The sequence below is a fragment of the Falco peregrinus genome, chromosome 2 (genome assembly GCF_023634155.1).
Source record: "Falco peregrinus isolate bFalPer1 chromosome 2, bFalPer1.pri, whole genome shotgun sequence".
NCBI classification, from domain to species: domain Eukaryota; kingdom Metazoa; phylum Chordata; class Aves; order Falconiformes; family Falconidae; genus Falco; species Falco peregrinus.
This window is the reverse complement of record NC_073722.1, coordinates 57,357,163-57,385,035: the sequence shown is the minus strand read 5'-3', so window position 1 is coordinate 57,385,035 and position 27,873 is coordinate 57,357,163. Positions and strand designations below refer to the sequence as shown.

The following is a 27,873-nucleotide window of genomic DNA, read 5'->3' as shown; positions in this document are numbered from 1 at the left end:
GAGTAATTCTAGAGAAGCTTTTAAAAAGAACGAGGGAGAATCGGCACTTGAACTTGTAATACATGGTGCTTTTCTTTTCTAAATATTTTGGCTTTTTTCCTAAATGTTTGCTTGTACTCTCTCTTCATCTAGAGTTCACGTTGCCTTGTACAGAAGATGTGCCCACCTGTGGTGATAGTTGTGACAAAGTTCTGGAATGTGGCATCCATAAATGTTCACAGCGCTGTCACCGAGGTCCCTGTGAAATATGTAGGCAGGTTAGTATTACTGTAGCAGGTTCACGTTTTTTTAGGGTTTTAAACACTGTATGCCTGGAACAGTGCAAGTCTCCTAAGGAAAATGAAGTCATACCTATCACAAAATCTATTACTTTCTGTTTATTAAAAATGAAGCGGTGTTTCTTCCTCTACTCCTCTCCCACCTCAGCAAAATTCTGAATTAATAGTTGAGCATTATTTTTCTGAATTGAGACATTGATGAGGGTTTTACTGGGTTGGTTTTTTTTTAATTAATTATACCCTAAAAGATACTTAGTTTTTTCCCCAGGTCTTCTAGCTGTTTATTCATTAGTGAGATGGAAGATGCTGTAACATAACATTATTTCCTTGTTGGTAAGAAAATACTGTTTTGCTCTGCTCTAAATATCTATGGTGCTTCTGTGGTCTGGCCTATCTAAAGCGGCTGCTGTCTGCTCTCGAATTGTCTCTTCCTGAACCAGCTTTGGCTACAAAGTCTGTGGTGAAAGTAGGTAGCACTGGGATGAAGATCAGATGAACCTGCTCACCTACTTCTTGAGTTATCTATATACACAATGGGTAAATCTAGTTTACTATGCAAGGAACGTACTTTTTTTGTATGAATTTGTTTTGTGTTTATGCTTGACATCTTGCACTACACACTTGAGTGGTTCTCTGGAAGTGGCTCCCCTCTTGGTGAGACCAAGGTTACAGTGAGATGCCGTGTAGAGCAGTGTTTGCAACACTGACACAAGATCCCCAGGTAGTTACTGCTCAGAGCATGTGATACGTTCCTGTTGTGATAGAGCATTGTAATGCTACTCTGCCATGAGTTTTTCTTTACAGCTAGTAGCAGAACATTTTCTTTTATTTTTTTCTTGTATTAAAAATACCTTGGTTTTTTCCCTATCTTGCTGCCCAGGAAGTTGAAAAACAGTGTCGCTGTGGAAAGCACACTAAACGCATGCCATGTCATAAGCCATATCTATGTGAAACAAAGTGTACTAAAATTCGTGATTGCCAAAAGCACCAATGTAGGAGAAAGGTAAGTGTCCAGAGATGATTCTCCTCAAATGTATTGTTCAGATACCTAAATTCAAAAAAATGTTATATATATCACATCAATGAGTTGTTCAACCTCATGTTATTGTATGGAACAAGGGGTTTTCTTCAGTGTCATGCAAATTAGTTTGCAAGGTACCAGGATCCTCTGAACAGCATGTTGCCAAGAAAAACTCAGTGGCCTTAAAAACTGGGAGAGGATTTTGACAACTTTCCAGTTCCAGAAGGCAGTTTTGCTTTCAGATACTTGGGTAGTTACTGATGCTTTATGCATTCTGGAGTAGTTAAATTGATTTCTTTCTCTACTTTGTAGGAAGAGCTGGGAATCTCTCATAACTTTGTAAGGGACATACTCTTATTTTTGACAGTGCAACACTCCAGCCACCTTCTGATATGTATCACTGCGAGCAGCAATGGTCTGACAGTTGAGAATCTGAATTTTGTTTTGGTTCTCATTTGAAGTCAAAGGAATGACTGATAGCTCAGGCCTGTCTTTTCAGTTGAGTGATTCAAGAAGGCCTGAAAGTTGCCTGCCATATGTGAATTAAGACATATGAAAGTTGGACTTCTTACCACAGAGACATGAAAAAAATGCAGTTTTATTCTTAGGTATTTTTGAGTATTATTGTTATTACTGCAGTGAATTTAATTTGTGTGAACAGGTGACAAAACAAGTAAATGCAATCTTGACGTTTTTAATTTATGCTAAAAAATTGCGGGTTTCTCTTTCTGATTGTCATCCTTCCTGATGCAGTTTGGAAGGAGGGTACCTTTCAAGTTAAGAGAAAGGATGGGGTTCCCTTGTGACCTGGCATCCACCAATGTGGTAGTGTTGTGATGTGTGCTGCTTCTTCCACATTACTACTTTATATAAGAACAGAAAGCAGATAACTGATTCTAAAGTTATCTGACCTTTACTACAAAGGTAAAAGGTGTTTAAAAAATATAAAAAAAGGTAGCAACATTCTTGTGCCAGGGATGATACAGTATAAAAGTGGAGGAAATCGCAGAGTAATGGGGCAAACTGTTAGCTATCCTATGTGTAATCTTCTGAAATTACTTTGGACTAAAATATTATAAGAATTTGAACCTTTAAAATGTTCCTCGGAAGCCCTCTGCCTTTTTGGTGTGTTGAAGTGGTGTTTTCAAATGTGTACTTTCTTGTTGTTTTATAATTTGAAGTTTTTAAAACAACTTTACAGATGGCCTCCTTTCTATACTTGGCATGAATTTGAGGAAATTTTACTAAATTGCATGAAAAAAAGAGGTAGTGGGAGAGGGCAAATTTATACCAGGAATGTCTTAAGTTTTCAGCTATAGAGGGTTTTTTTTTTAATAGTGCTGTTCTGGAAACTGTCCACCTTGTGATCAAGTCTGTGGGCGGACTCTAGGCTGCAGAAATCACAAATGTCCTTCAGGCTGCCATAGAGGTAAGAATTGGTGAAGGATCCCTGTAGTGATGTAATATTGTTTATTTTTGCCAAACTTCATGCTTGTATGACTCTGTAGTGCTTAATGGATTCTCTCCCTTGTTGCATGTGGGCTTTTTGTGGGGGCAGTGTGTTTGAAGGATTTTTAGAGGTGGTTAGAGCTTAAGGACTTGCATAATGAAACCTGAGTTTTTACCTGGTAATTTTGCTTTGCAGTGTTCCTCTGAAAATGCTCTGTCTCCTTTCCAGCTGCTTAATTCAAAATCTATGCCTTGACTTTTTTTCCCAAGTAATTCTGTTCATTGAATATCCATAACAAAGTCCAGCTACATGTAGAAATGACTGTACTGATTGAGTCTGGATTTTTTACAAAATCCTGGAATACAACATGTGATACAAGTGGTCTTAAAATAAAAACCAAAACCCGAACAAGTTGATAATGTGTATTTTTTACAGTAAAGATACCGGTAAAAGAGAATATAAGAACTTGTTACTGAATATATGAAGGCTAAAAAAAAAGTTTACTTCTGCATCCTGTGACTTTGGCTGTTTTCAGCATCTTTTTAACCAAAATTACCTGGCAGCTTTTATCCTGGCCATTTGCTTTGACATACGCTTGGTAGGGGATTTAACTGGAATGACTGAAAAAGTGGCTGTTCTCTCAGCAATTTTCCCTGCAGAAGCTGCTGCCCTGCTGAAACAGCAACTGAGTAGCCTATGTAATTTCCCTTAGTGTTCCGGACTTTAAGTCGCAACAGCTCAGGAAATAATTCACAACTTGTTCAGCCGATCTTGCTTTTGAGGCAGTGATTCCTAAGAAGATGGGACAGGTAAATGTGGTGGTTGTCCCAGTTTACCTATTAAATCTGTCACTGCAAACTAGTGGTTTGGGTTTTCTCTGTTAACTGTGCCGCTTCTCTTCTTCCTCTTCCTTTATTCTTCCATCCTCACATCTGACAAATCCTGGAAATACATAAATATTTTTTTTTGTACTGTCAGAGGAAAACTGGTAACATGGTTTGGCTGCAGCAGTCTGGTTGATAACTAAATCATAGCATAAAATTTTGGTTAGAAAATGAAGGAGCTAATACTGCATTCTAGGATAAACTTTTACATTGAATAGCTGTTTGTATTTGATACTGCTTGCATCTTACAGCCTGGCTAAAATTGCCAATGATTTCTGTTAACTAACAGCAGTATAAAAACAAGAATGAACTTTGAAAATGTAAATATCAAATATATACACTTTAAAGTGTATGTAATTTATTGAAACAGCACAATTGTCAATATTTAAGTGCTAGCTCTTGCCAAAAGTTGCATCTAGTGAAGCTAATAACTGTGGTATCAGATGATAAATTTAGAAAAGAAAATAACTGTGTGCTTTAACAAATTACAATCTAGTACAATTTGTAATATCTCATCAGAATGTTTGAAAATATTCTTGATATAGGCAATGATTTGTATTTCAAAATATTTATATTACTGTGGTTTTCCTTTACACCAATATTTTAACAGCTGCTGAAAGTTAGGATTAATTATTTTGTCTTTATTTGTGTAATACCAGGTCAGGTCAGTTTTGCAATGAGCTGTCAGATCTCAGTGACCACTGATTTTAGGGGAAATAGTATGCTTCCTAGAAAATAGCTTGCCAGATCAGGTCCTTTAAAAAAGGTACCTGATCTCAGAATTATTAGATGTTGCTGATGATAAGCACTTGGCCTTTAGCAGGGGTCCTTGAAAAAAGGTGACTTAATCTATTCTGTCTGTGGTTTGATTTTTATATATCTTTTTTTCTCAAGCATGCTTGCTGAAATTTAGAATGTGCTGCCGGGGATCAGAAGTGTTTTGTTTCCTGCTGTAGTACATTATAACACTTGATTTGAGAACAATATGTTGGGCAGCATAGCTTTAGACCTTTAGTTTGTTTTGTAAAAGTAGTTGTTTGTGTGTGCTGATTACACATTGAAATTTAATTTTTCATATAAAGATTGTATACTTCTATCCTTTTTACTTCAGCAGCCTTTTGTCATTGAGAGATCTGCTTCTTGAAGTGTTTCTTCTCAGATCCTGCTAACAAATCAGAATTGTTTAAAAAGTTTTTCTGTTGATAATACCTTTGAAGTACTGCTTTCTTGAAAGTTTCACAATGCAACTTTAGTAAGTCAGAATCCCATGTCTAAATTTGCTCTTTTCAGAAAATTTATATTCTCACTCTTAATTACTCAATAATAAAACTTAGCAGTTGGCACTTTATAGCTCTCCCACACTGTATCTTCATAAATTAAAACACAGATATTTTACAAATCTTTTTGAAATATATCAGGTTAGTAGCATAAGTAACTTGAGGATCTTTTGGAAAAAGCATTGTACATAGGCTGAACATTTCTTTAATATTGTACAAAATCTGGAAAACTATCGTACCAGTTTTTCAATGTGTCTTTTTATCTTTTGAATATAGATGAAAGATGACATGTTCTTCATATGTATGTAAGACTGAAATATAAGTAGCAAGTATTTAAGTGTTGTGTGATCTAAATGTCTGGGCTTTAATAATGCTGACTTCTTTTGAAAATGAGAGGGATTGTTTCTAACTTGATACCATTTAACAACTGTAGAATAATCAAGATTGTTATTACTATTCCTTAAGAATGGTGAAATTCTCTTACTCAGGAGGGATTTGAAACTAAGCAGAAATAAAAAAATAACACCGATATGTTATTTAGATCAAACAAAATAGGACAATTATGCCATGTGCATATTCAGTTATATTTGTTACCATTTTTTATAATTAGTAGCTTATTCACATTATCATGTTGCTATTATATGTATTTTTAGGTAGTTGTAATCCATGTCCAGAGACTGTAGATGTGAAATGCAATTGTGGAAAAACTGTCATTAAAGTGCCCTGTGGCAGAGAACGCACTATCAAACCTCCGAAGTGCAAACAGCTGTGCAGGTCAGTATAGAAGGTGTGTGTGTTTCCAGTTCTTCAGTGGAGTTATAAGTGTCCTTAAAGAAAGTAGTAAAATACAACCTTAAAAGGCAAAAATTATTCCTTTAATATGATTACAGATATTACTTGTCAGTCTTCCATATTCTTGACTATACAGATGGCAGTTAGCAATAATCTTCCTGTCAGACACCTCTAGTGCTGTGGTTTCATGAGCAACTTGCTGCTGTCAAGGGGAAGGTTCTGTCCCACTGAGCATTTCTAATTCTGCAGTCCCACTCATTTCTTCAAGTCATCTCTGGTACATTTTAAAGTATGTCCATGAGGCAGTTGACCTAGAAAACTTGACTAGCAAAAGGAAAAAGAATATTTTCTACTGGGGTGTAGTAAGATTACTTAGCGCAGAGTAGAATTAGGATTGAAATAGCTGTTGGAGTATGCGACCCAAATTTGATTTTAATTTAATTTAGAACTCCTGTATAATTTTACTGTAATATTAACCACGGCTGAAAGTGAGAAGTAAACTCATTCTAAAAAGAAAAAAAAACCAAACAAAAACCCACTTGTTCATCTCCATTCTTTGTGTATTGAGCATAATTGTTCAGTGACTGTAACATCGTATTTCTTGCTGTCATATTGATTCATTCTTGGATTTTACTTCAGTCGACCACCTACCTGTCACCACTCTACCCAGGAGAAACACTATTGCCACTTTGGTCGGTGTCCTCCGTGTCGTCAGTCCTGCCAGAAAACATTAACATGTGGTCATTTGTGCCCTGTTTCCTGCCACGATGAAGCACTTGTGAAGCAAGCTGGCTTAGTAAGTAAATAGTGGAAAATGGTGTGTTGTGTTTTGAAGAATGAGCAACAGGTTTTTGACCTTGATTTTATTTTGGAGGCTCTTGGGGTTCAGAGTAAATAAATAAATAATCAAGCACAGAGGTGTATGTACTGCGTAACCAAAACCTAAGTAGTTCTAGTTTTTGTTGCAATCTAATTAATTTTGTAGTATATATAATTAAATGTGCAGTTTTCAGCCGTTATACTTACTCAAGAAATTGTAAGATTTTTGTTAGTTGTATTACAAATGTTTAATTTCAGATGTAAGCAATTACCTTAAACATAGCAAAAAAAATTGTAACTGATATTTACTAAACCATTAAAATTTGCACTAGTTAGAAGTGAGAAATTGTTTGGCATCTTGAAACATGACAGATGCATGCACTGCTTGATGATAATTGAACTTGTTTAGTAATTGAATTTTCTTACCCCTAACCAGGCTAAGCATGAAACTGTAATTTTTTTTGTGTGTAGGAGGTGTTGAGATTTCCATTAGTAAAACGTTAGTTACTAGAAAGTGGATTTGTTAGAGTGGAGATAGGTTTAGGTGATATGTTTGTTTATTGTCAAGCAGATGGTTCCATTTGTGTTCTGTATTCAGCCCGTGTTGTCTTTTGCTCTCAGCACCAGTCTGCAGGACCCTGGGAACAGCCACTTGAGCCAGCTTTTATTCAAACAGCACTACCATGCCCTCCCTGTGAGGTTCCTATACCAGTGTAAGTATTAAAAAATGAAACTTACAAAAGAAAATTTTGGCGTGAAAAGAATTTTTTTCTTTTTGTATTGTTGTAGACATGGACATGAAAATAACCATATTTTCCTCTTCAGATGAAGAGAGCCTGTGTGAACACTTTTCTTGCAAAACTAGGAGCAGTGGTGCTTGTGTAATAGGCATTTCTGTAGTGTGTGCTCACTGTTTGAAAGGACTGATAGCATTAGTAAACATTGGTTGTTTCTAATAAATGTTGTGTGCAATGCTGCCTTAAGAGAAAAAACATGAAAATTGCAGACAGCCACTGTAATCTGATAGTCTTCAGTGACATACAACTTTTCCACCCAGTTTCTATCTTGTTTGGTTTATGGGATCATAATTTTCTGCATAATGAATTGCTGTTTTGTTTCTCAGTTGTTCAGTTATTGTGTGCTAATGAATGGCAGGTGGATGCACTTTATCCCATCTGCTTGTCTCCTTTCTATTTTTAACTTGTCCAGAAGGTTCTGCTCTGAGTAGAGCCATATCAACTCTTTCTGTGATAATGCTGAGGATAATAAGGGAAGATATGGTAGTGACGTTTTTCACCATTCTTTTTCAATTTGCTAGAACTTCTGTTTACATTGTGGAATAAGGACTCGGAATGAAACATTTATCTGAAAAAGGAAATACTGGGGGGTTTGGTCTGTTTTTGTGTTGTAGTCTCTTACCATTTTAAACGCTGCATACTTCACAGGCATTACTGCCTATGTGTTTTTTAAACATCTCTCCTTAACAAGGGAATATTGTGTCCTCATTTTATGAAGTGAGAAGTAGACGGAGGAAGATGGTCAAAAATATCTGTTTAACTGCCGACATAGATATGTTTAGAATTTAATTTGTCAAGCTATGATAGGTTGTACTTTCTGTTCAAAACTGTGACTGCTCAGTATTTCTGATACTTGGGCTCAAAGTTCAAAGTCAGACTCCCAAAAGGTGAAAAATGTGTAGTTATGAACAGTCTGGTTTCAGTATTTGGGTAGATGCCTGTAGAAACTGTCTCATACAGGTATTCAGCAGAGGTCATTGTGTAACATCATGCATTATGTAAGGCACATCTCCTAGTTCCTCTGAATTCCAACCTAAAAATCACCTCTTTTAGTCTGAAGACTCCTCCCCAGAGGATGTAAGTGTGCAAAGTGAGAAGGAAACCATATGGAAAAGTTGTTAATTTAATATTCAATATTAATGCTATTTTATTTTAATATTAATATTTAATTTTTAACTAGAGGAAGCATTGTTACACTTCATAGTTCTTGGAGCAGTTGTGGTTCTACTAGCATCACATCACATTAATTCTGGAATATCCTAACTTTCTTGATTGATCTTTGCAACTGTAACTTTTTTTTTTTTTTTAATTACTGAAAGCAATGAGAGAAATTTCCTGAATCAACAAAATAATAATAGTAAACAAAATTGTAGGTATAAAGTAATGTCTTGCTACAAAACAAATATATGATACCTTCTTAGATCATTAGCAGGGCTTTTAGAATCATTGCTAGAACAGAGACTTTTGAACAAATACAATAATGGAGAGTGGTGTAAATAATCCTGTTCTGGATGGATGGATGTTACTGGGGATTCCATCCTTCACCACTAAGGTTTTGCAATACTTTTTGACACTTTTTCTAATAATTTGGTATCTCTGAACGTGCACGGTGAGAGATTTGGAATGGAATGTATTCAGTGTCTGTTTCTGTAGAGTTAAAAGGGAGATTCTGAAAAATTTACTCTATTAATTTCACAGAAACATTGAGGATGGAAGGTACCTTGGGGTGGCGTCATCTAGTCCAGCCTCCTGCTAAAAGCAGATCAACACTGATTTTGGATCAATTTCATAGAATTGTAGAATGGTTTGGGTCAGAAGGGACCTTAAAGATAAGATCATGTAGTTCCAACCCCCCTGCCATGGGCAGGGACACCTTCCACGAGACCAGGCTGCTCAAAGCCCCATCCAGCCTGGCCTTGAACACTGCCAGGGATGGGGCACCCACAGCTGCTCTGGGCAACCTGTTCCAGTGTCTCACCACCTGCATAGTAAAGGATTTCTTCCTAATATCTAATGCAAATCTATCCTCTTAGTTTAAAGTCATTGCCCCTTGTCCTATCACTACAGGCCCTACTAAAGTCTGTCCGCATCTTTCTTATAAGCCCTCTTTAAATATCGAAAAGCCTGTAAGGTCTCCCTGGAGCCTTCTCTTCTCCAGGCTGAACAACCCCAACTCACTCAGCCTGTCTTCATAGGAGAGGTGCTCCAGCTGTCTGGTCATTTTCATGGCCCTCCTCTGGTCTGTAGCAGGTCCGTGTCGTTATGGTGGGCGCCCTAGAACTGAACAAAGTACTCCAGGTTGGTTCTCACCAGAGTGCAGCAAAGAGGGAGAATCACTTCCCTTGACCTCCTCCTAGTCACACTTCTTTTGATGCAGCCCAGGATATGGTTGGCTTTATGGGTTGCAAGCACCTGTTGCCAGGACACATTGAGCTTTTCATCCACCAGCACCCCCAAGGCTTTCTCCTCAGTGCTGCTCTCAGTTCATTCTCTGCCCAGCCTGTATTTGTGCTTGGGATTGCCCTGGCCCATGTGCAGGACCTTCCACTTGGTCTTGTTGAACTTCATGAGGTTTCCACAGGCACATCTCTCAAACCTGTCAAGGTCCTTCTGGATGGCATCCATTCCCTCCAGCGTGTTAACTGCACCACTCAGCTTGGTGTCATTGGCAAACTTGCTGAGGGTGCACTCAACCCCACTATCCATGTTACCAACAAAGATGTTAAATAGTGCTGGTCCCAGTATGGACCCCTGAGTTTTGTCCAGCTGGACCTTGAAAACCCCCTAGTATGTTGATTCTGCAGCCTCTCTGGACAGCCTCTTTCAGTGCTTGATTACACTTATACTCTTACTGCTCTTTTTTTTTTTGGGGGGGGGGGGTGGGGGCGGGGGGGGGGGACCGATGGGGTATGGTGTTGGTGTTAAAATTTTTTCCTCCACTGTGGGGGGTCTTTCTTGTTTAAGAGTGTCATTGTTATCTCTTGCATTCCTGCTTAGAGCCTCGGTAAGGAGCCTGGCTTCAACTTCTTGGTAACTTCCCCTTAATTCTGACAGACTGTTAGTGTGTCTCCAGGCTGTAGCGTTGTGGAGGTTTAGTCAGTCCCAGATGCAGGACTTTCTTTGTCTCTGCATTTCATGAATTTCCTCTCAGCCCATCCGTCCAGTCTGTCTAGATCCTTCTGAATGGCACCCCTTGCCCTCAAATGTATTAACTGTATCGTCCTTGAGCATTGTCTGCAAAATCAGTGCATTTTGTCACTTCCAAGTTATTGGGGAAAAAAAATAATTAAACAAGATAGGTCCCAGGCTGAAGAATTCCACCTGTACCTGGTGTCCAAGTAGGATACAAACAACTAGCCGCTACCCTTTGAGCCCAGTGGTCCTGCTAGTTTTTCATGCATCTAGTAGTTAGTCTGACACCATTACATCTCAACGTGAATGCAGGGTTGCTATGGGGAGTCTCTTATCCACCGATTTAGTAGCTACAGTTGGGCTGGTTGAGCAGTTTCCCCTTGCAGTGGTACAGAAGCATGCTACAATGGAATGCAGAGATCCTAGAAGCCAAATTAGCTGGAAGTTTGTCTTGGATATAAGAGAATTGAGCTGTGTAGAGCAAAGAGCAGGCTCCTGTGCTCTATCTGCTCCGTATTATACCAGATGAAAGACTGATTGCTCTTTTTAATATCTTGCTGTCCTAAAGACCATCTTTAGCTATTGGTAGTTGCTCTGTGTTAAAGAAGTTATCAGAGATGCTTTTTTTTTTTTTTAAATACTTTCCTAGAAATTCTTAGGAACTGGTTTACAGGTATTTTAGCTAGAGTATTAATGTTTTCATTACTCTCCTTTATACGGTTTCAGTAGAGAAATCAAAATAATACTTTGGAAGGAGATGACAGGTGTGAAATCAGAGGTGAAAATAAAACCATACTTGTAAAAATAAAGATTAATTTAATGTTTAGGAGATCAGTGTTTGAATGAGTCACCAATTAATACCTTCAAAATTCTTAGCAGGGTGCATTTTTTATTTCCTAGGAATGGTAGGCAAGGGACTGAATTGTAAATGTTAGACTAGATAGTTTTCTGAAATAACTGAAAAATATGAAGTGATATATTAGTAGAGCCAAAGGAGAAGATATCTGAAAGCATTTCAGGTAATTTTTAAAAACAAAAATTATTAATTGCATATACTACTGTAAGTAATCTGCACATGAAACACTGATTTTGGAACTGCAGTCATAAAATACAGCAATCCAAACAACTGTTGATAAAGAAGGTGTTGATCTGCATAGATGTATGATTTTCTCTTAGTTTGCACTTTTTAAAAATAGAATGCATTATTTTTGTGTGAAAGGCAGTCACTGATTAAAGTCCTGTATTAAAGAAATACATGTTTTCTGAATCTCTGTTTTTTCTCTCTTTAACAGGGAGTGTCTTGGGCAGCATGAGGTGAGTCACGGAAACTGCCTTTTAAAGTTAAATGTAAAGGATATCTCACTTTGTCAGTCTAAAAAAAATATTAAAGAAAAATATTATGTGGGGGGTTTATATTTTAAAACCAATGAAGTATTTTATAAGGGCTTACATATAAGAAAGTATTTTAGTTCCTTTTTGGAGAATATATAAAACTACTTGACTTTTTAGAATTCTTGGACAGAAATTTAAGCTCAAGATATATGAAGCTATTTGTGTATTCTTGAAGTTGTTTAAATAGTGTTTAAATTTTTTTGGAGTGGGTGGTCTTTTTTCATTATATAGTTCTGGGATTTTTTTCCCTGTCATTCTACAGTTATTATTCACTCTGTCACATAACTTTCCTCAGTTCTGGAAACTGCTGTGTCTTTTTTAAAAGGATAAGGAGTATAGAGTCCTGCAGGAAAGTTCTTAATGTGACATGGATCTAAGCGTGCATGGATGGAATTAGACAATATAGTAGAAACTTCTTCAATGTTAGTTGTTATCTTGTCTTTTTGATGTGTAGCCTTCTCCAGTTTTGGATGAAGTCATTGTCTGTTTTGGCTGTCATGAGAAGAAAATCTAATTGACACTTGAAGCTAAATAACTATCATCGTTGTTCACAGTAATTTCTAAAAATCAAGAAAAATGAATTGATCTTAAATTTCACGATTTTTAAGAGATGATTGCTAAACTACTATTTAAAAAAACACTGTTGCTATTACAGCTTTGTCTACTAGTAAGTCTGATACAAGTTCACTATCAAAATGCAGCTAACAATACTATAACAAACCTAGTTTCATTTTAAGCAAGTAAAAAATTCTAGAAAACACTTTAAATATTTAAAGACGCATCCCCTCTTTTTTTATTCTTTGACCTTCTTTAATAATCTTTCGGTATGTGTTGTAATGGTAGCTTGATTATGTGGTGGCAACATCTGCAAATGTTGTTCACATTTATGTATCTGCAGTACAGCTTCCATGAATTTATGTATAAACAAAATATAAGCTGTGGTCAATTGACCCAATATATAACTTGCTCTAGATGATGTTACTGGGTTTGGTACTGTTCAGATGTACATGGTTATGAAGTATATATCCCTCCCCATAACAGAGGACAGGATGGCTGCTCTTATTAGAGAAGATGGTTCCAATTACTACATATTTATAACTACTAATTTCAGAATAATTGGGAAAAAAAATCCATTCTCCTTTGCACACTGGTCTTAGCAGAATCAGTCAATGGTTTTGGGCCATGTTTTCTTTATGGGTTAGTGTAGAAAATAGGGCACAATCCCACGGAGTCTATACCTAACTTTAATTATTAACATTTATTGATGTTATATGATATTCTAGATTAAACGTTCCTTCTCTCAGCCAGCAGAGTGCAGTGCTTCCTTCCTGCTGAAGTTTAGTGGTTTCTGGAGTGGAATGAAGTGTCCTAATCTTCGAGATTTTTTATAGCAGTCAAGGAAAAGAATGATTTGTTAAATGTGTGTGTGAGAGGGGGTGTTTACAGTGTATTTATATGCATTGTACATTTTTTGTTATTCCTGATATCTCTAAAAAGAAAAAAAAAATGTCATGTCTATTCAGTGTTTTATAGCCGTATTGGTTCTTTCTCACCTCAAACTACTTTTGTTAACAAGAGAAAACATTTGTATGTGTTTACGAACGCCTCCCTCCTGTAGTAGGTTCCAGCCCATGAGGGGATTTTCACTAGGAAATACGAACTTTTCACAAGTGATGAAAGTAGCAATTTTCTCAAGCAAAGTTTTGCTGTGAAGAGGGGGCTCATCGCTGTACTATGTTACTACTTATGTTGGACTGTTATGGAGGAGGTATAGAAGGTATAGCAGAACTATAATGGAGGAGGTATAAAAGAAACAAACTAGGAATTAAATGAGTTATAAAGTTGTCTTATATTTTACTGGGATGCCTGCAGACAATGAGAAGAGTGAATGAAAGCAAACAGTTTAGAAGTTATATGATAAACAAATGTACTGTCTTTACATTTTTGCTTGGACAGTAATTTTCATTTGTGTAGGTATTGGAGTTGGTCGTTTTGTTGGGTTTTGTGTGTCTTGCTTTCTTTTTTAATTTCACTTTGGCATTTAGTTTAAAAAGTAGTTTTAAGAGATTGATTTAATTCGAGCTCTTACATGTCTTTGGGTGTTTTGAACAAGCAATCATCACTTGAACCAACAGACTTAAAACTACTTTTTAGGTGGTATAATTATATAAAGTCTGTGTTCAATGGAAGTATGATTCAACGTGATGTTTAAAATAAGATGTATTTTAGCTACAGTGTGCAGCTGCCTTTTTAATAACTTCTTTGATTTGTAGGTGCTTAAAAGTAGCTGTCAATTTTGTTTCAAGTTGTAAGTAAGAAAAATCACCTATCATCAACAATTGCTGCCACCCCAAAATGAAAACTTGATGTTTTACTTTTCCTTTGAACTGCTATAAGCATTGGCATTTCATAGCAGTAGCATACATATGCTCTTTTAAATCAAATTATAAGAGCTAATATTTGTATTCAAAATCAGTGTTTATGGGAAAACATTAAAGCCCGTACAAGATCAATGAGAAGAAAGAAATCCTAACTGGATATGGTATTAATTAATCTGCTGCATTTATTTCTCTTGTAGTTGCTTCATTTCATTAAATGTTTTAGGGGAAGGGAAACATTCTGGTTTTGTTTCCGTGATGAGTATTTTGAATATCCTGTAATTTCAGTCATGCTGTTCTCGGGCAGATAGAATGCTGCTTTCCCCCCCCCCCCCCCCCCCCGGTAGGAATTTAATGTTATGTTTCATTATTCTAGGGGTTTTTTTAAACTGTGGTTCATTTATAGGAGGGAGGCTATTACTCTGTCTCTAGGTTAAAACTTATGTAAAACTTAATGGGATTCATCTTTTATGGCTGAATATCATAAATGTTTCCAAAATTTTGCTGCCCTATTGTACTTGCTTTCTATTTTCATATCCCAATTGATTTATCTGTTAGTTGCTTTTATGCATTTAGGAGATGTGCTGGAAAGCTTCTGAAAGTTGTCTTGTCCTTTTTGCCTTGCCTTCCTTTCCTTATCCTGTAGAAGACCTGTGGTCTGAAAATGATGCCTCCTTGTTTTCTTTGTTTCCAATCAGCTTTCATAAAATACTTCTGGTTCTCATCTGCATTCTTTATTCTTCAGCTCGTCAGCTTCCTGGGGTTTGTGGTGGCTTTGATATTCATATTTGTAGCAAGAGTAGAGACCTCCATTTAGCCATTTCAGAAATGCATTCCAACTATAGAAAGTAACCCTTTTCTCTACTTTGTCTTTGTGGATATTAGTAATAAATCCAAGCATACTGACTTGTCAAGAAATGGAAACAAAATTTGAAAATGTAATGTAGGTTTAAATTAATTGAAATTCTTTTATTTTGGCTATGATATCAATTGATTCCAGAAGACAATTTTATTGGACTCTAGAAAGTCAGTGAGAGGGGCAAACTGGAGCTATGCTGGATGCAGCCAGAGGGCTGGGATGCTCTCCACAGTCAGCCATCTGAAAACTGCCACTGTTGTCTTGCTGGCTTGTGGGCTTCCTTCAGTGCCCTTTGCTTTATTCAACATTGCATCTCATCCAGTGTGCTTGAGGGATGCTACTACAACGGATGCTCCACTTCTGCCTATGTGCTTCTGTTAATTCACTTTAGCTGGAGCTAGAGCTTGTGTCCCTGTATGACGAAAGACTAACTCCTGGTTAAAAGAAGTCTCATCAGCATTATTGAACTGTGCAGCTGTAGCGCTAACATGCTGTTATTGCCCTGATCTGCTTGTCACTGCCTGAGCCACCGAAGAACCGGTAGTCATAAGTGGCAGTGCGGGAGCAAGGAAAGGTAGAGGAGTGGGCAGAGGTAGATCGTAATGCTTGGTACACCTGTTTTTTTCATTCTTCTATCTTCCAGCATTCCTTTACTACTTACATTGCTACTGAAAGGAAGTTGCGACTGTGAGGAAGGAGGAGGATGAGAAGGGGTAGGATATTAAGAATGATAAAACCTTCGGTAACTGGTGGTGTGTTCACTGGGTATAGAACTATTCTCTGCTTCAGACACTCATTTTTGTAGGCCTATTGCTGGCTTTTGTTCCTTTGGTCACCAGAAGCATAAGCCATCAGAGGCTGAGTTGTAGTGTGTTTGCAGGGTGTGGTATGAGCCAGGCATTCAGACTACTTACGATGGTTGTATTAGTGCTTTAGCCAGCGTAATGAGTGTCAGCTCTAACATAGGGATGTAAGAGTAGTTGGACATGATGGCTTCAGGGTTTTCTCCTGTGTATTCCATGCCTGATATTCAGCCTGCCATGCAGACTGCTTCGGTTCACGGAGTCTCGGTGGGTCAGGATGAGGAGTTCAGAAGTCTTGTGAATGAATTGGATTTTGTAATGACTTGATGCGGAGTACAGATTTTTTTGAGGTGAAGCCCAGAAAGCATTTCCATAGGTCAGTGGATTCAAATGGTACATTGTATATTTTTGCTTTAAGATGGAGGGAAATCAACATGGACAGTGCTGAAGGGAGAGCGTCCCTCACTGCCCTGTGAGGGACTGCCCCCTCTTCCCTCGTTTCAGTTCCAGCGCTCACCTGGTTGCATAGTCAATACACTTGCAAACCTAGCAAAAGACAAGGAACTTTTTTCCTACTAATTCCTTTTTGTCCATTTTGATTAGTTGAGTTGTCTTGCTTTAAAGACAGATGTGTGGTAAGACTTGTTCAAATTAAGTGGTAGGAGTGTACGGTTAGGACTGTAGAGTTGGGAGAAAAGGAAAAGGCATAGTGCAAAGCTGTTCAGTCAACTTAAGCTGTAACACATAATCACACCCTTACTCTAGTCAAAGTCAGTTATGTCATATTAGCCTCTTGTGTAATAACATCACAAATAGTTTCTGGTTTCATCTGTGAAGTGATCATGAAATTAAAAAAAAACCCACAATTTTTTTGACAGCATCACAAAACTGATTCTTTTTCATGTGAATATTATATAATGGTTGGAAGATGGGAACAGTGAGTTTCCTCTAATACTTGTGATGTTGAGAGATTTGTACTATTCAACTTTAGGAAAGTAACCTAGTTAACCAAGTTAGAAGTTTATACTGTTTCAGTACCAATGAAGATTAAAGGCTTCTAAATAGGTGCTCTGAATAGTACTACAAAGCTCTGTTAACTGGTATGTTAACCTCAAATTAGAAAGCACAAATATATCATAAGACATTAAAATCTTAGTCCTGTCAATAGAGCCATTTTTTCTTCCCCTTCCCAATCCTGGGAGTTATATTTGGTATAGTCAGTATTTGTTTTATAGAATTTCTGACTGGCAGGTTGTTTTCTGTCTACAGAACTGTAAAATGTTTTGGGTTTATGGTGACCGTAACACAGTTAAGCTTGTGAAATCAAACTATAACAGTCTTCTGCAGTAACTGTAAAGCAGTTTAGAAACCTTTAATGCAAGGCACGAGTGTAATTCAGAAAGAAGGAATAAATCACACTAAAGTATTTGAGAATGTAATAGTCTGTTTAAAAAAACCCCACCTTTTGCATAAGTTAGGTTGTTTAATTAAAAAAGTGGGCTTTTTTACCTGGTATAATCAGTGTGAAACAAATGTGTGGTTATATTGGGATGGGAACCTAAAGTCTATTAAACAAAAAAGTCAAATAGACATTGCACTGCTTTTCTTCTTTTAACAAAGATACTCGAGAACCAAACATTCTCTGTAATGATGCAGTTCCTCTTTGTGTGTGTATATATGTATAGTGGGTGTATATAGATAGATAAGATATCACGGTACACATGTGCAATGTGTGTATATATACATTATCTGCATATTTGTATTTATTAATTTTTAACTTCTAGGTTACTCCATTACCATGTCACTCTGCAAATCCCTACTCATGTAAAAGGTTTTGTGGGCGGCTTCTTGATTGTCAAAATCACACCTGTATGAAAGAATGTCATCACGTTACTAAATTGAACAGTAGTCCAGATGGAAAGAAGGTAGGTTTATTTCCTAGCTTTTGTATTTGTGTATTTTATACATTGTCTTCAATTTTAACTGGAAAATAAAGAATTGGCAACAGAAAGGCACAGGATCTATTCCAGGTTCCAGTGGGAGACTTGCACGTGTTCTGTTCCCATTGATGCTGTGACATGTAGCTAATCTATACTTCTTTAGACTAAAAACCTGAGATAATAATATGTATTTTGCATATGCTATACCTTTTTGGTTTAGGATGACATACGTTACTTTTTCGTCAAAACCTTATTTCTTGACAAGTCGTTAAAATCAGTCTTTGTAACTGTCGAGATCAAGTGAACTGCTGATAATCTCTGTCTACAAATGCACTTGCAATCGACTGGGGAAACTCTTTCCAGAGGAGAGCTGTAAATGTGTTGAGGAGGGTAAGAAATCTGTAGGAGAGCGCACTGGAAATGTTTCAGAATACGTGAAGACTTCTTAAAGCACTGAGTTGATACATTCCTGTTTATCGGTGTCAACTAGAAACTCATTTATGTGGTTAAGAAGCTGTAGGTTTTAGTTGCTGAAGATAATGTGAAACAAAAATACGAGTAAGTACAAAGCTGAAATTTGTTGTAGTTTTGAACAGTCAAAAGCATGTAGCTTGTGGTTTGAGAGTCATGATTTGGAGGCAAACAGAATTTTAAGCTTTGAAAGCATTACTTTAGAAAAAATTGCAATATGGTCTCTCTGGGCATTTAGAAAACTGAGCCAGCATTCAGTTGGGTACAAAACATAAATGTTACATTTTAACTTAAATAGGATCGTATCCCTGTAGATTCCAGTCCTAGAAGTGGTGTTGTCATCTAAGAACTGTATATATTGCAGTTACTATATTGTTCTATTGGTGTTTGTGAAACTGTTGTCTGAGGAGTATGAGCTCTTAGAGCAACTTGTGGAACAGTAACCTGCAGTAATGGTGACATCAGTAAATACCAACAGTGACAGTTTTGACATCTCCATTTATGACTATCAGAGGCTGTCTGCCTACTGCTTCAGTTAAACCAATTAAAATGTGAGTGTGTAAGGATTATTCCTAGCTCCATTTTGAATGAGGCAACACGTTTTCAGAAAACAGGAGTCTATGTACATGTGAAGTATGGGTAAATTTCATTTTCCAATTTTGTTTGAATTTTTATGAACTCAAGTTGGCTTTGACCTTTAGAGCTTTTGTTCTGTTGTTTTGGTAGACAAAATTGCAGGTGTAGTCAGAAAAGTCCTGATTAAATTTCTTGATTTTGTCTGAGTAGCGATTTTCTGTCTGGAATTTAAGTTTGTTCTGCATGTTGTGCTAGAAAATGTTGTAGAAAGGTCAGCTGTTTGCTTTTACCTGCTGTTAAATTTTATATCACAGTTTTCTAAATGCTTTCAGTTGCTCTTGTCTTTTAGATGTGAATTCTTGAGGTTAGGTTTTGTAAACAATCATTGTACAAAGGTTCCTTTTTAAACTTCAGCAAAAATTGTTCAATTGTAGAAGCAGAAGAAAAGGAGATTGGAAGAATATCAGGGGAAACTGTATTAAAACCTGAAATTCTTATGTCCTTATTTTGAGTAGCATAAGGTGAAATGCTGGGATGGAATTAGTTATTTTGGGAAGGCATTGTGTAGCTTTGTTATTGGATAATTGGCTTTACTCTGACTGACTTCTGTGAAACTGAGCATTTGAATGTGATAGCAAGCCTTAAAATACTGTGCTATGTAGGTTTAGTTGATAAACCATGTCAATCTGTCTGTGCGTATTTGCAGACTGGGATTCTGGATGAGTTATGGTAAGAATATGAGTAGAAATGGAGTTTAATTTACTGTGCTGATGTCCATCATGTTGTACTGATGTCAGTTGTGTCACCTGCAATGAGAATGACACTACAGTTGTTGTAGACTTTGTGTAGTATGTGGAGCAGAAGCAATGCCTTAGCTCCCAGCATATACCTAAGCTAATACTTTTTGGAAGTTTATATGAAATATTGTACATGTATGGAAATGGAATGACTTAAAGTTTGCTTCTTAAAAAGAAGCAAACAAACCTCCTTGTCCCTGTATTACAGAGTAGTATGTCATGACTAAAGTTTTATGATAACATGGTGGGTAGGAAAAATTAGTTCTGAATATGAAATCACTTCTTTTTCTAACAGTTTTCCATAGAGAATTAACTGGCTTAATGGCAGTTTTCCAAAACACTAATATTAAAAGGTCCTTTTATGCCCAGGAAGCAAAAAGAACTCTGTCTCTTTGACCAACAAAGACTGGCATTTCTGCTTTTCTTTTAAAGGCATATATAATTATTTTTGCTTGAGGGATATCTTACTGAACAGCTGGATTTCCTTAGCAAAACCACCACAACTCTTTCTTCTCTATAAAAGCTTGTTAATGGTATCTAACAAACAATTGTTTGGCACTTTCTTTAATACTTTGTTTTTATTTTGTTAGGCAGGTCCAGAATGTTTGCAGTGTGAAGAGGAGTGTACCAAGCCCCGTCCATCTGGCTGTCCTCACCGATGTGTTTTGCCCTGTCATCCTGGGGATTGCCCATCATGTCTCCAGATGCTTAAAATAAAGTGTCACTGCAAACTATCAATACTGTATATTGAATGCTTGTAAGTGTCAGACCTGAACCCAACTTTTCATTTGAATGTTACTAACTGGAAACCATTTGAAATGTCGGGATGGGAGCTATTCTTATGGCAAGTTATAAAGTGTCTCTTGAAGGTTATAATTTTTAATATAATGGGGGTTTTCTGGTTAAGTTTTTTCATTGGTTTTGTTCGATATTACTGCTAAAATCATAAATGCATGGAATCTCATGAGCAGAACTGGATTTATAATACATTAATATTTTAAATTATGCAAATACAGTAATCTACATAATGTTTGATCTATATGTGTAATCTACATAATGTTTGATCTATATGTGGTTCTTCTGCAGTATGTAAAGAAGCTTTTTATAACAAGAATCAGAATTAATGTCGTTAGTGTAAAAGGTCTTTACAATTAATGTCATTCAAACTCTAGCTGTTTGAATTGGAAAACTTCTTAGTAACCATTTGTACTTCTGTATAGTCATCTGTGTGTGTGTGAATAGAGGGCAAGCTAGGCTTTACTAAATGTAAGGTGGGACTTGTGGATTTATGCATTATCCTTTGCATATTGCTCTGAAAACATTAATTACACCCATGTGTGTTTTTTGCACATTTTCTTTAAAGCACCTCAAATTGTCTAAATTTGTATTAGTCCCACAGGATGTGGACCAATGAGCCCACTTTTCTTTACAGTGAGATATATTTAAAATATACCCTACTTCTATTGACTTTTGCTGGTTTTAATTTGGAATTTATCACAAATACATCTTTTCTTTTACAGAAAACTGACGTGTGCTGATGTAAAAGAAAAGGAGCTTCTTATTTCCTGCAAAAATCAGTGTCCAAAAGAGGTAAGCCATATTAACAAAGAAATACTGGATTGGATGGATGTGTGGAGTTTTGCAGGTTTTACTTCTTTGCAAGGTTTTTGATACAGTATCATAGGCCAAGCAAGCTACAGCTTAGTCTACTTGAATATGCTAAATGACAGATGCGAAGCGCTAGTGAACTGTACTCTGAGGACAGTTATTAATGTCTTGCTGTCAAATTAGGAGGTTATATTGAAGGATCAGAGATTTGTCTTCAAGGCATTAATGGCTTAAATGTTTAAGCATGCAGATGGGGTTGAATGTGGAAGAGTATGTCCTCTAACGTGGTTAAAATCTGGTCTTGAATTTATATCTCCAAAATAATGGGATACTGTTTGATTAGGAAGAATACTGAGAATTGTGGTTGTGATTGTTCTCATCTAAGTGCAGGTCTAGTAATCCCTGTCTGTGCGACCATTTGGGGTGGGGAAGTATGTTATACTTAAGTGAGATGAGTTAATAATGCCCTGCTGTGTTAATAAAATACATGTTAAATAGTGTGAAATAGAAGACAAGCAAGTTAATCTTTCTACTGTATCTGGGTATATGTAAAGCGTTGCTGTAAAGAAGAGATTAATAATACCACTGCATGATGCTTAGACTATGAGCCATTGTATGTAGGCATCAGTAAGGAAGATTCAGATTCACGTTAAATACCACTTCTGAGTAGTGAAGCATGTGGAGCAGGGGAAGAACTGGTTGGAGCTTTTTTCATAAGAAAAGATGCAAATTTTCCTCAGAGATGTTTAGACACATTTCAGGATTTGTCTTGTAGCAGTATTATCCACAACTGACATGAGGGGTGGGCAGAATGACTTCTTCCTTGGTCCCTCCCAGTGCTGCTGTTAGGTGCTGCTTGTGTACTTTTGGAAATCCATGCATTACTTATTATTGTATATTTGTTCTTTAGTTGTCATTAGCTGCTGTGAGAGTAACAGTCCTTTCTTCACTACACTGTAGGGTTAGAAAATCTATGAAGTGGAAAAACAGGAATAGTCAGTAATATTTTGGAAAGTGTTTCCACTGCTAAACTTGCCAGAATTTCTGAGAAATTCTCCTTCCCTGCAATAAGCACTTGTACTGAAGAAAGTATTTTATCTCATAATCACTTACTATGTAGTTGTTCTGGTTTGGCCTTTCCCTGTGTAGTTGAGTTTCTTTGTCTTACGTAGTATTTAGCTGGCACTCGTAAATAATTTGATTCAATCAATTCTCCTTCCCTGATTCCACTCTGTTCACTTAGGCTGGTTTACCTATGATGTCCTCTAGATTCCTGTTGTCTTACCTCGTCTCTTGTAGTTCTGAATTCTGCCTCAACCTAATTGACATAGGTTCAGAATTTTTCTTTTGTTTCATTTTTTCCAGTGTCAGAAGTATCAAAATTGAATCCTTGACATTGTTACAAAACTTATTTTTATTTTGAGTAAATGCAAAAATTCATAGGATTCCTGCTTGTTTCCCAACAGTCTCTGTTCCTCTGTTTTTCAGACAAGACTGTGTTAACCCCAACAGGAAAGTTGTGCTCTGTGCTGTGCCTAGTTGTATCTTCTGGTTTTTGCCCTTGTAGATGCCTTTCTGATATCTTTTTTTTCTGTAAATGAATGTGCCTTTCACAATTTTCTCATCTGGATGTCTGAAAGCACTCTTCCTGGCGGGGGAACACTTTTGGATATTATTTCATTGTCCATTTACCTCTTAATTTTGTCCTTTCATTTTCCTCTGTGTTACTTTGGTTGTATTTGCTACAAGACTTCCTCCTCTTTATTTTCAAGAGTGCTTATAATCTTTTAACATGAACTATGTGTTCCTGTACTTCAGATTCTCTTCAAAGATTTCTCTCTTCCCCTCCCTTCATCTCATCTTTGATTAACTGTTGTGATTTTTCTGGACAGATTCCCAAGACTCAGTCTGGGATTTAAAATCTAGCTAGTAGTGGTCCTGAATTCCAGCTTGCAGTTCAAAATTGTCCTGTTTCACAGATGATGGGTTTTTAAACTTAATTCAGTGGGATGTGAAAGCAAGCTGAGGATGATGGAGTCCACTTTAGTTGTATAAAGCTTCTATTTAACTCTAAAATTTTTGTTCCTATAGCTGCCTTGAAAAATAAGTTTTTACACAGCTTCTGCTATCCAGAGAATCTTTTTAGTGTGGGCGATGATGTAAGAATAGCATGGTTTTCCATTCCGGTGATTCTAGCTCTTACTGGCTTTCATGAAACATACAGCTGTTAGTACAGTCCTGGTTCAGCTAGTGCCTGTTGTGTTACAGTTCATCTTCCCTTCCTCAGATCCTATTCTGGTAACATTGTATGTACTGTATGGGTTTTGGGTTTTGTTGTTTTGTTTTCTAAAAAAAATTGTTCATGTTTCTCTAAATATTGAGCAATGCTAGGGATATTTTTTCTGTTCCATAAGACTACAATATTTGTCTGCAGCTTTGGGAAAATTGGCTAGCTGTATCACAATACAAATTATACTGATAGTTCTCTTTTAAAGGAATCGCTGATAAACGCAATTTGAAGGAGCTGCCTTAACAGACATCACCCTGCCACTGCCACTGCCCCCACCCCTCCTCAGCAAATACAGATCAAACCCATTGAGGTGTCCTCATGACAATAACTTCCAAAAAACTTGGCCAAAAGAGAAGGTGGATAAGACTGCCGAATTTAGAACATTTGAAGTTTACAAATCAAATATGTCTGCCCAAAACTAAATTGGAAGTGTTTTGTGTGTAGTCCTGGCAACCTCAAGTAAATTTCAAATTAGTGTTTTACGAGAATTTTCTTATTTTATGTCAGAAGCTGACCTTGGGTCATTAGCAGAACTCGGTAAAGATGCTTTTGGCTAAAAATCAGTGTGCACTGTTCCTCCACCAAGCCTAGCATAGTGCAGCTTAGGTTCAATAGAATACAGTATTTTGAGATGTTTTGCTTTTTGGTTAATGGAAATTGTGGTAGACAGTATGCTACTGTATTTGAATTACAGGTAGCATGGTACATCTGGGGAATATGAAAATCAATTACATTGTCTGGTGCCTTGAAAAAATCAACACGAACTGGAAAGTCTTGAAAGGTTTCATGCCTTTGGTTTTGCTATGGCAGTATAAAACTACAAAAATTACTTCTGGTATTATTCAATACAGCTCACATTTCCTTTCTGCTTTAGGGAGAAGCAAAGTCTTTGCTATTGACACAGCTGTTAGATTAGATGCTTCAATTAAAAAGCTCTCTTTTGTTGGGTAGCAATAACAAAATATCCTGTTGAAGGAAATTTAACTTTTTTTTAATCAGGGGTGATTAAATTCTTATGATCGCGTTTGCAGATGTTTTGGGACAATTCTTACTTACATAGACATTTTAACAGTCTATCAGTTTTCACCACATATGTATTCATATCATATTTGTGGATCTGGGTTTAATACTTTATTCTGTGTAATTAGTATTTTTTGACAAAATAACCATGCTTTTTACTTTTACTGTGCACTGTGCTATTCTCTTGCTGTGAAATATGGGACTCCATTGTGACAAACCTATTTTAACATAGTGCAGTAAAGACAATGTCATAAATTTTAAGAGTATGTGTATATTTTTTTAATAAATGAAATTAAGCATTCTGGAAATAAAATTTAATTCTGTAAACACACCTTGAAAATGTATGTGGGTTGCAAAAATTTAATTTTAAAAGTAAATGTACGTCTTTGGTCCATAGTGAGAGGATTTTTCTCAATGTCTGGCTTAAGCAGTGGAGGTTTTCATGAGATCTCTGGAAGCCGGGCCATCCTTTAAACTGAAGTGTTAGCCCCTTTGTTTGGAAATGATAAACTTATCTTTTGTACTTAGCTTTTGGAGTGGCTGCTCAAAAGTGCTGTTTTCTTTATTATCAGGTGTGTATTAACAGGTTGTATTTCTGAACTTCCAGTGGAGACCAGTTAAGCCTCCATGAACGTTGATGGGTTTTATCATCATCAGAGATAATGTGAAGATTTAGATACATTGCCTAGGGGAAAATACTTGTAGGATTTTATTTTGTTTTCAGAGCTGTGGGTTAAATCCCTTTCTTTTAAAGGCCTTGACATGCCAAACATAAAGGCCAAAATGAACAGGCTTTAGTCCATGAGCTTTTGACAAGAGATCTTGTATGGTAAAAAAAGATCTAAAGGGGCACATGCTTTCTGTTTTAGCGCCAAGTGGCTCAGCATGGACACTTAAAAACAAGCAAAAAGAAATAATAATCCTTTCCCGCTGCATTATTTATCCAGCAAAACAGCAGTAGGATTGCTTTTGCTTTCTGAGATGATGGGGAAATGTTGTTTTCCATTTCACTGCTTTTCTTGATTTTTTTTTTTTTTTATGTTGGTTTTGCACTGGAAGGAGTAAAAAGAAAGTTACACTGCCAGCTTCATTCTTGTCTGCATCCCTGAGGATGTGAACTGTGTAGCTCTATGCAGAGAACTAAATGTGTAATTTTGGGTTTCAGTATTGGATTAAACCTGATTCTGTGCTTTGCAAAATTTGCTCTAATGATAAGTAATGTAAGAATTTTATTGCAGTAGCACCTGGAGGTTGAGGTGAGGGCTCCTGTCTTGAATTTGCAGCTCTGATATGTCAGTTACAAGACTGGGCTTTGACACTTAATGGAAATGTGCCTAATTAGTATGGAAGACTAAGCTGGAAGTAGTAGTTCTAGCAGTGGATTCTTCTGGCCAGCATGAGATAATTTGCTGATGAGGCTAAATTGCGTTATTGTGTGTGATGCTTTTGGGCAGAGAGCCAGGAGAAGAGCCCTCTTACTGCATAGAGGTTGTGCAGTAGCAAATTGGTTTTGCAAAGATTGTGGTCGCTAGTGAGCAGACTCAGCCATGAGAACTCGTGTTCTGGCTGGTAGTCTGATCTCAGCGTACAAGGCTTAAAGACAAGTTTCTCCCCTCACCTTTTCAAAATGAGGCAAAATGTGAGATTTACTGATGATCAGTTGTGTCTGAACAAACCTATATTGCCCCCCCACCCCCCGATAAAGTGAATAGATTAGATCTGCTGTATAAGGCTTTGGCAGAACAAAGGAGTCAATGGCACTTAGTGAATATCTATTTCAGATACAGAAGAGTGTCAATACAAGGATAAAAGCAGGCTAAAGGAAACAACTGCTTGTATTTTATTGTTTTTTAAAAAGCTACCTGACCCCCCCCCCAAAAAAAAAAAACAAAACAAAAAACCAACAAAACAAAACCAAACTGACAACAAAACTAAATGAAAAGTTGGAGCAAGAGATGTTAACAAGGAGGTTTTCCCAAGGACTGGATTGACACCTGACCTTGCATTGTTTTCACTAGTGACCTTGGCACTAAAAAACATTGGAATTTTCTGATGAAGATGTGTGGAGTGTTGTCAGCACATAACAATTGAGGAAGTGCATCTGCAGAACACGTGTATTTGAGGCATGTTATTAGATACAAAAAAAAAAGTAAGAGCATGCATGTCATGGCTAATAATAAGCTCCCAGGAAACAGCAGGAATTCTTATTGTCACACATGATTAGCTGGAGAGAAATGCAAATAAGAACTGAAGATGTATTGGGGAAGATATTCTATTAAGAATAAAGTGCAATTAAGGCATTGTATGAAGTCCTTCCTGCTGAGATGTCATTTGGAGCATTACATGCAGTTCTGACTACTGTAATCAAGAGTCATTGATTTAAGCTGGTTGAAATTCGATGAAGGGTATACTATGGGAATAAACAGCCTTTTATGAAAGGACAGTAGAGAAATATTTCAATATGAGGATAAGAACTAAGGGGGTTAGACTGGCTAGGACAAATGGATGGAATGTAAAAAGAAAAGCTCATGCACTTTGTAATGAGCTCCTGCAACAATCTCCTTAGTGAAGTGGTAGAATGGGGGACTATTTTTGTGGTAAGGCATTGTCCCATCTTAGAGGAATCATAGGAGGTGCCTGCCTTTAGGTGGACTGGACTTCAGGACTAAACGTCGTGACTCTAGAGGTTTCTTCTAGTCCTTCTAGGGTCAAATGTGCTGAAATGGTGACTATGTTTCATGATACTAGCTCACAGACATTGAGCCAGTTCCAATGGACTTCTGAGAATCCCAATCTGCTAATCAACAAGAAGTGTATACACCTGAGCCTTATAATTATCTTATATAATATTCTCACTCTTGTGGATGATGTAGTATGTATAGATTTTAAATTTTTAACGTATCTTAAAATTGTTTATCTTAGAGCATTTTCCAAGTTGTGTTAATCCCTTGATGAGAGCAAAGAGGTGAAATTTGGCTTTTAATAAAGAACACTATCCAGTGCTACTTTAAATAGTTTGGGAATTTAAAGCTACCTCTACAAATAAATTGATTAGATGTCTTAGTTGAGATTCCACCTTTGGTTATGTATTTGTGTATATTGTTTGGGTTATGTAATTGAAAAAAAATTGTTGTTGTGGAGATATCTTATGGGCATGTGTATGAGTAAAGGATATTTTCAGCCAAGTTCTTAGCAGTAAGCGAAAAAATGTTGGTTTCTTGTAATTTTTTTATCTAATATAATGCTGGGAGCACAGATACATTCCTATCAGTCAGCGTATTTAAATTAG

The 27,873-nt window shown here is 36.8% G+C and overlaps 1 protein-coding gene across 1 annotated transcript in view; it reads left to right on the top strand.

The window, feature by feature from the left end:
- NFXL1 (nuclear transcription factor, X-box binding like 1) overlaps nucleotides 1-27,873 on the top strand; it is a 48,548-nt gene that overhangs the window by 8,533 nt on the left and 12,142 nt on the right. Inside the window, exons 9-18 of the mRNA XM_055795802.1 lie at nucleotides 133-257; nucleotides 1,159-1,281; nucleotides 2,638-2,728; nucleotides 5,564-5,684; nucleotides 6,342-6,498; nucleotides 7,143-7,234; nucleotides 11,743-11,764; nucleotides 17,667-17,807; nucleotides 20,257-20,423; nucleotides 21,187-21,256. Of these exons, the coding sequence (XP_055651777.1) occupies nucleotides 133-257; nucleotides 1,159-1,281; nucleotides 2,638-2,728; nucleotides 5,564-5,684; nucleotides 6,342-6,498; nucleotides 7,143-7,234; nucleotides 11,743-11,764; nucleotides 17,667-17,807; nucleotides 20,257-20,423; nucleotides 21,187-21,256 (1,109 nt within the window). The remainder of the gene's footprint in view (nucleotides 1-132; nucleotides 258-1,158; nucleotides 1,282-2,637; nucleotides 2,729-5,563; nucleotides 5,685-6,341; nucleotides 6,499-7,142; nucleotides 7,235-11,742; nucleotides 11,765-17,666; nucleotides 17,808-20,256; nucleotides 20,424-21,186; nucleotides 21,257-27,873) is intronic.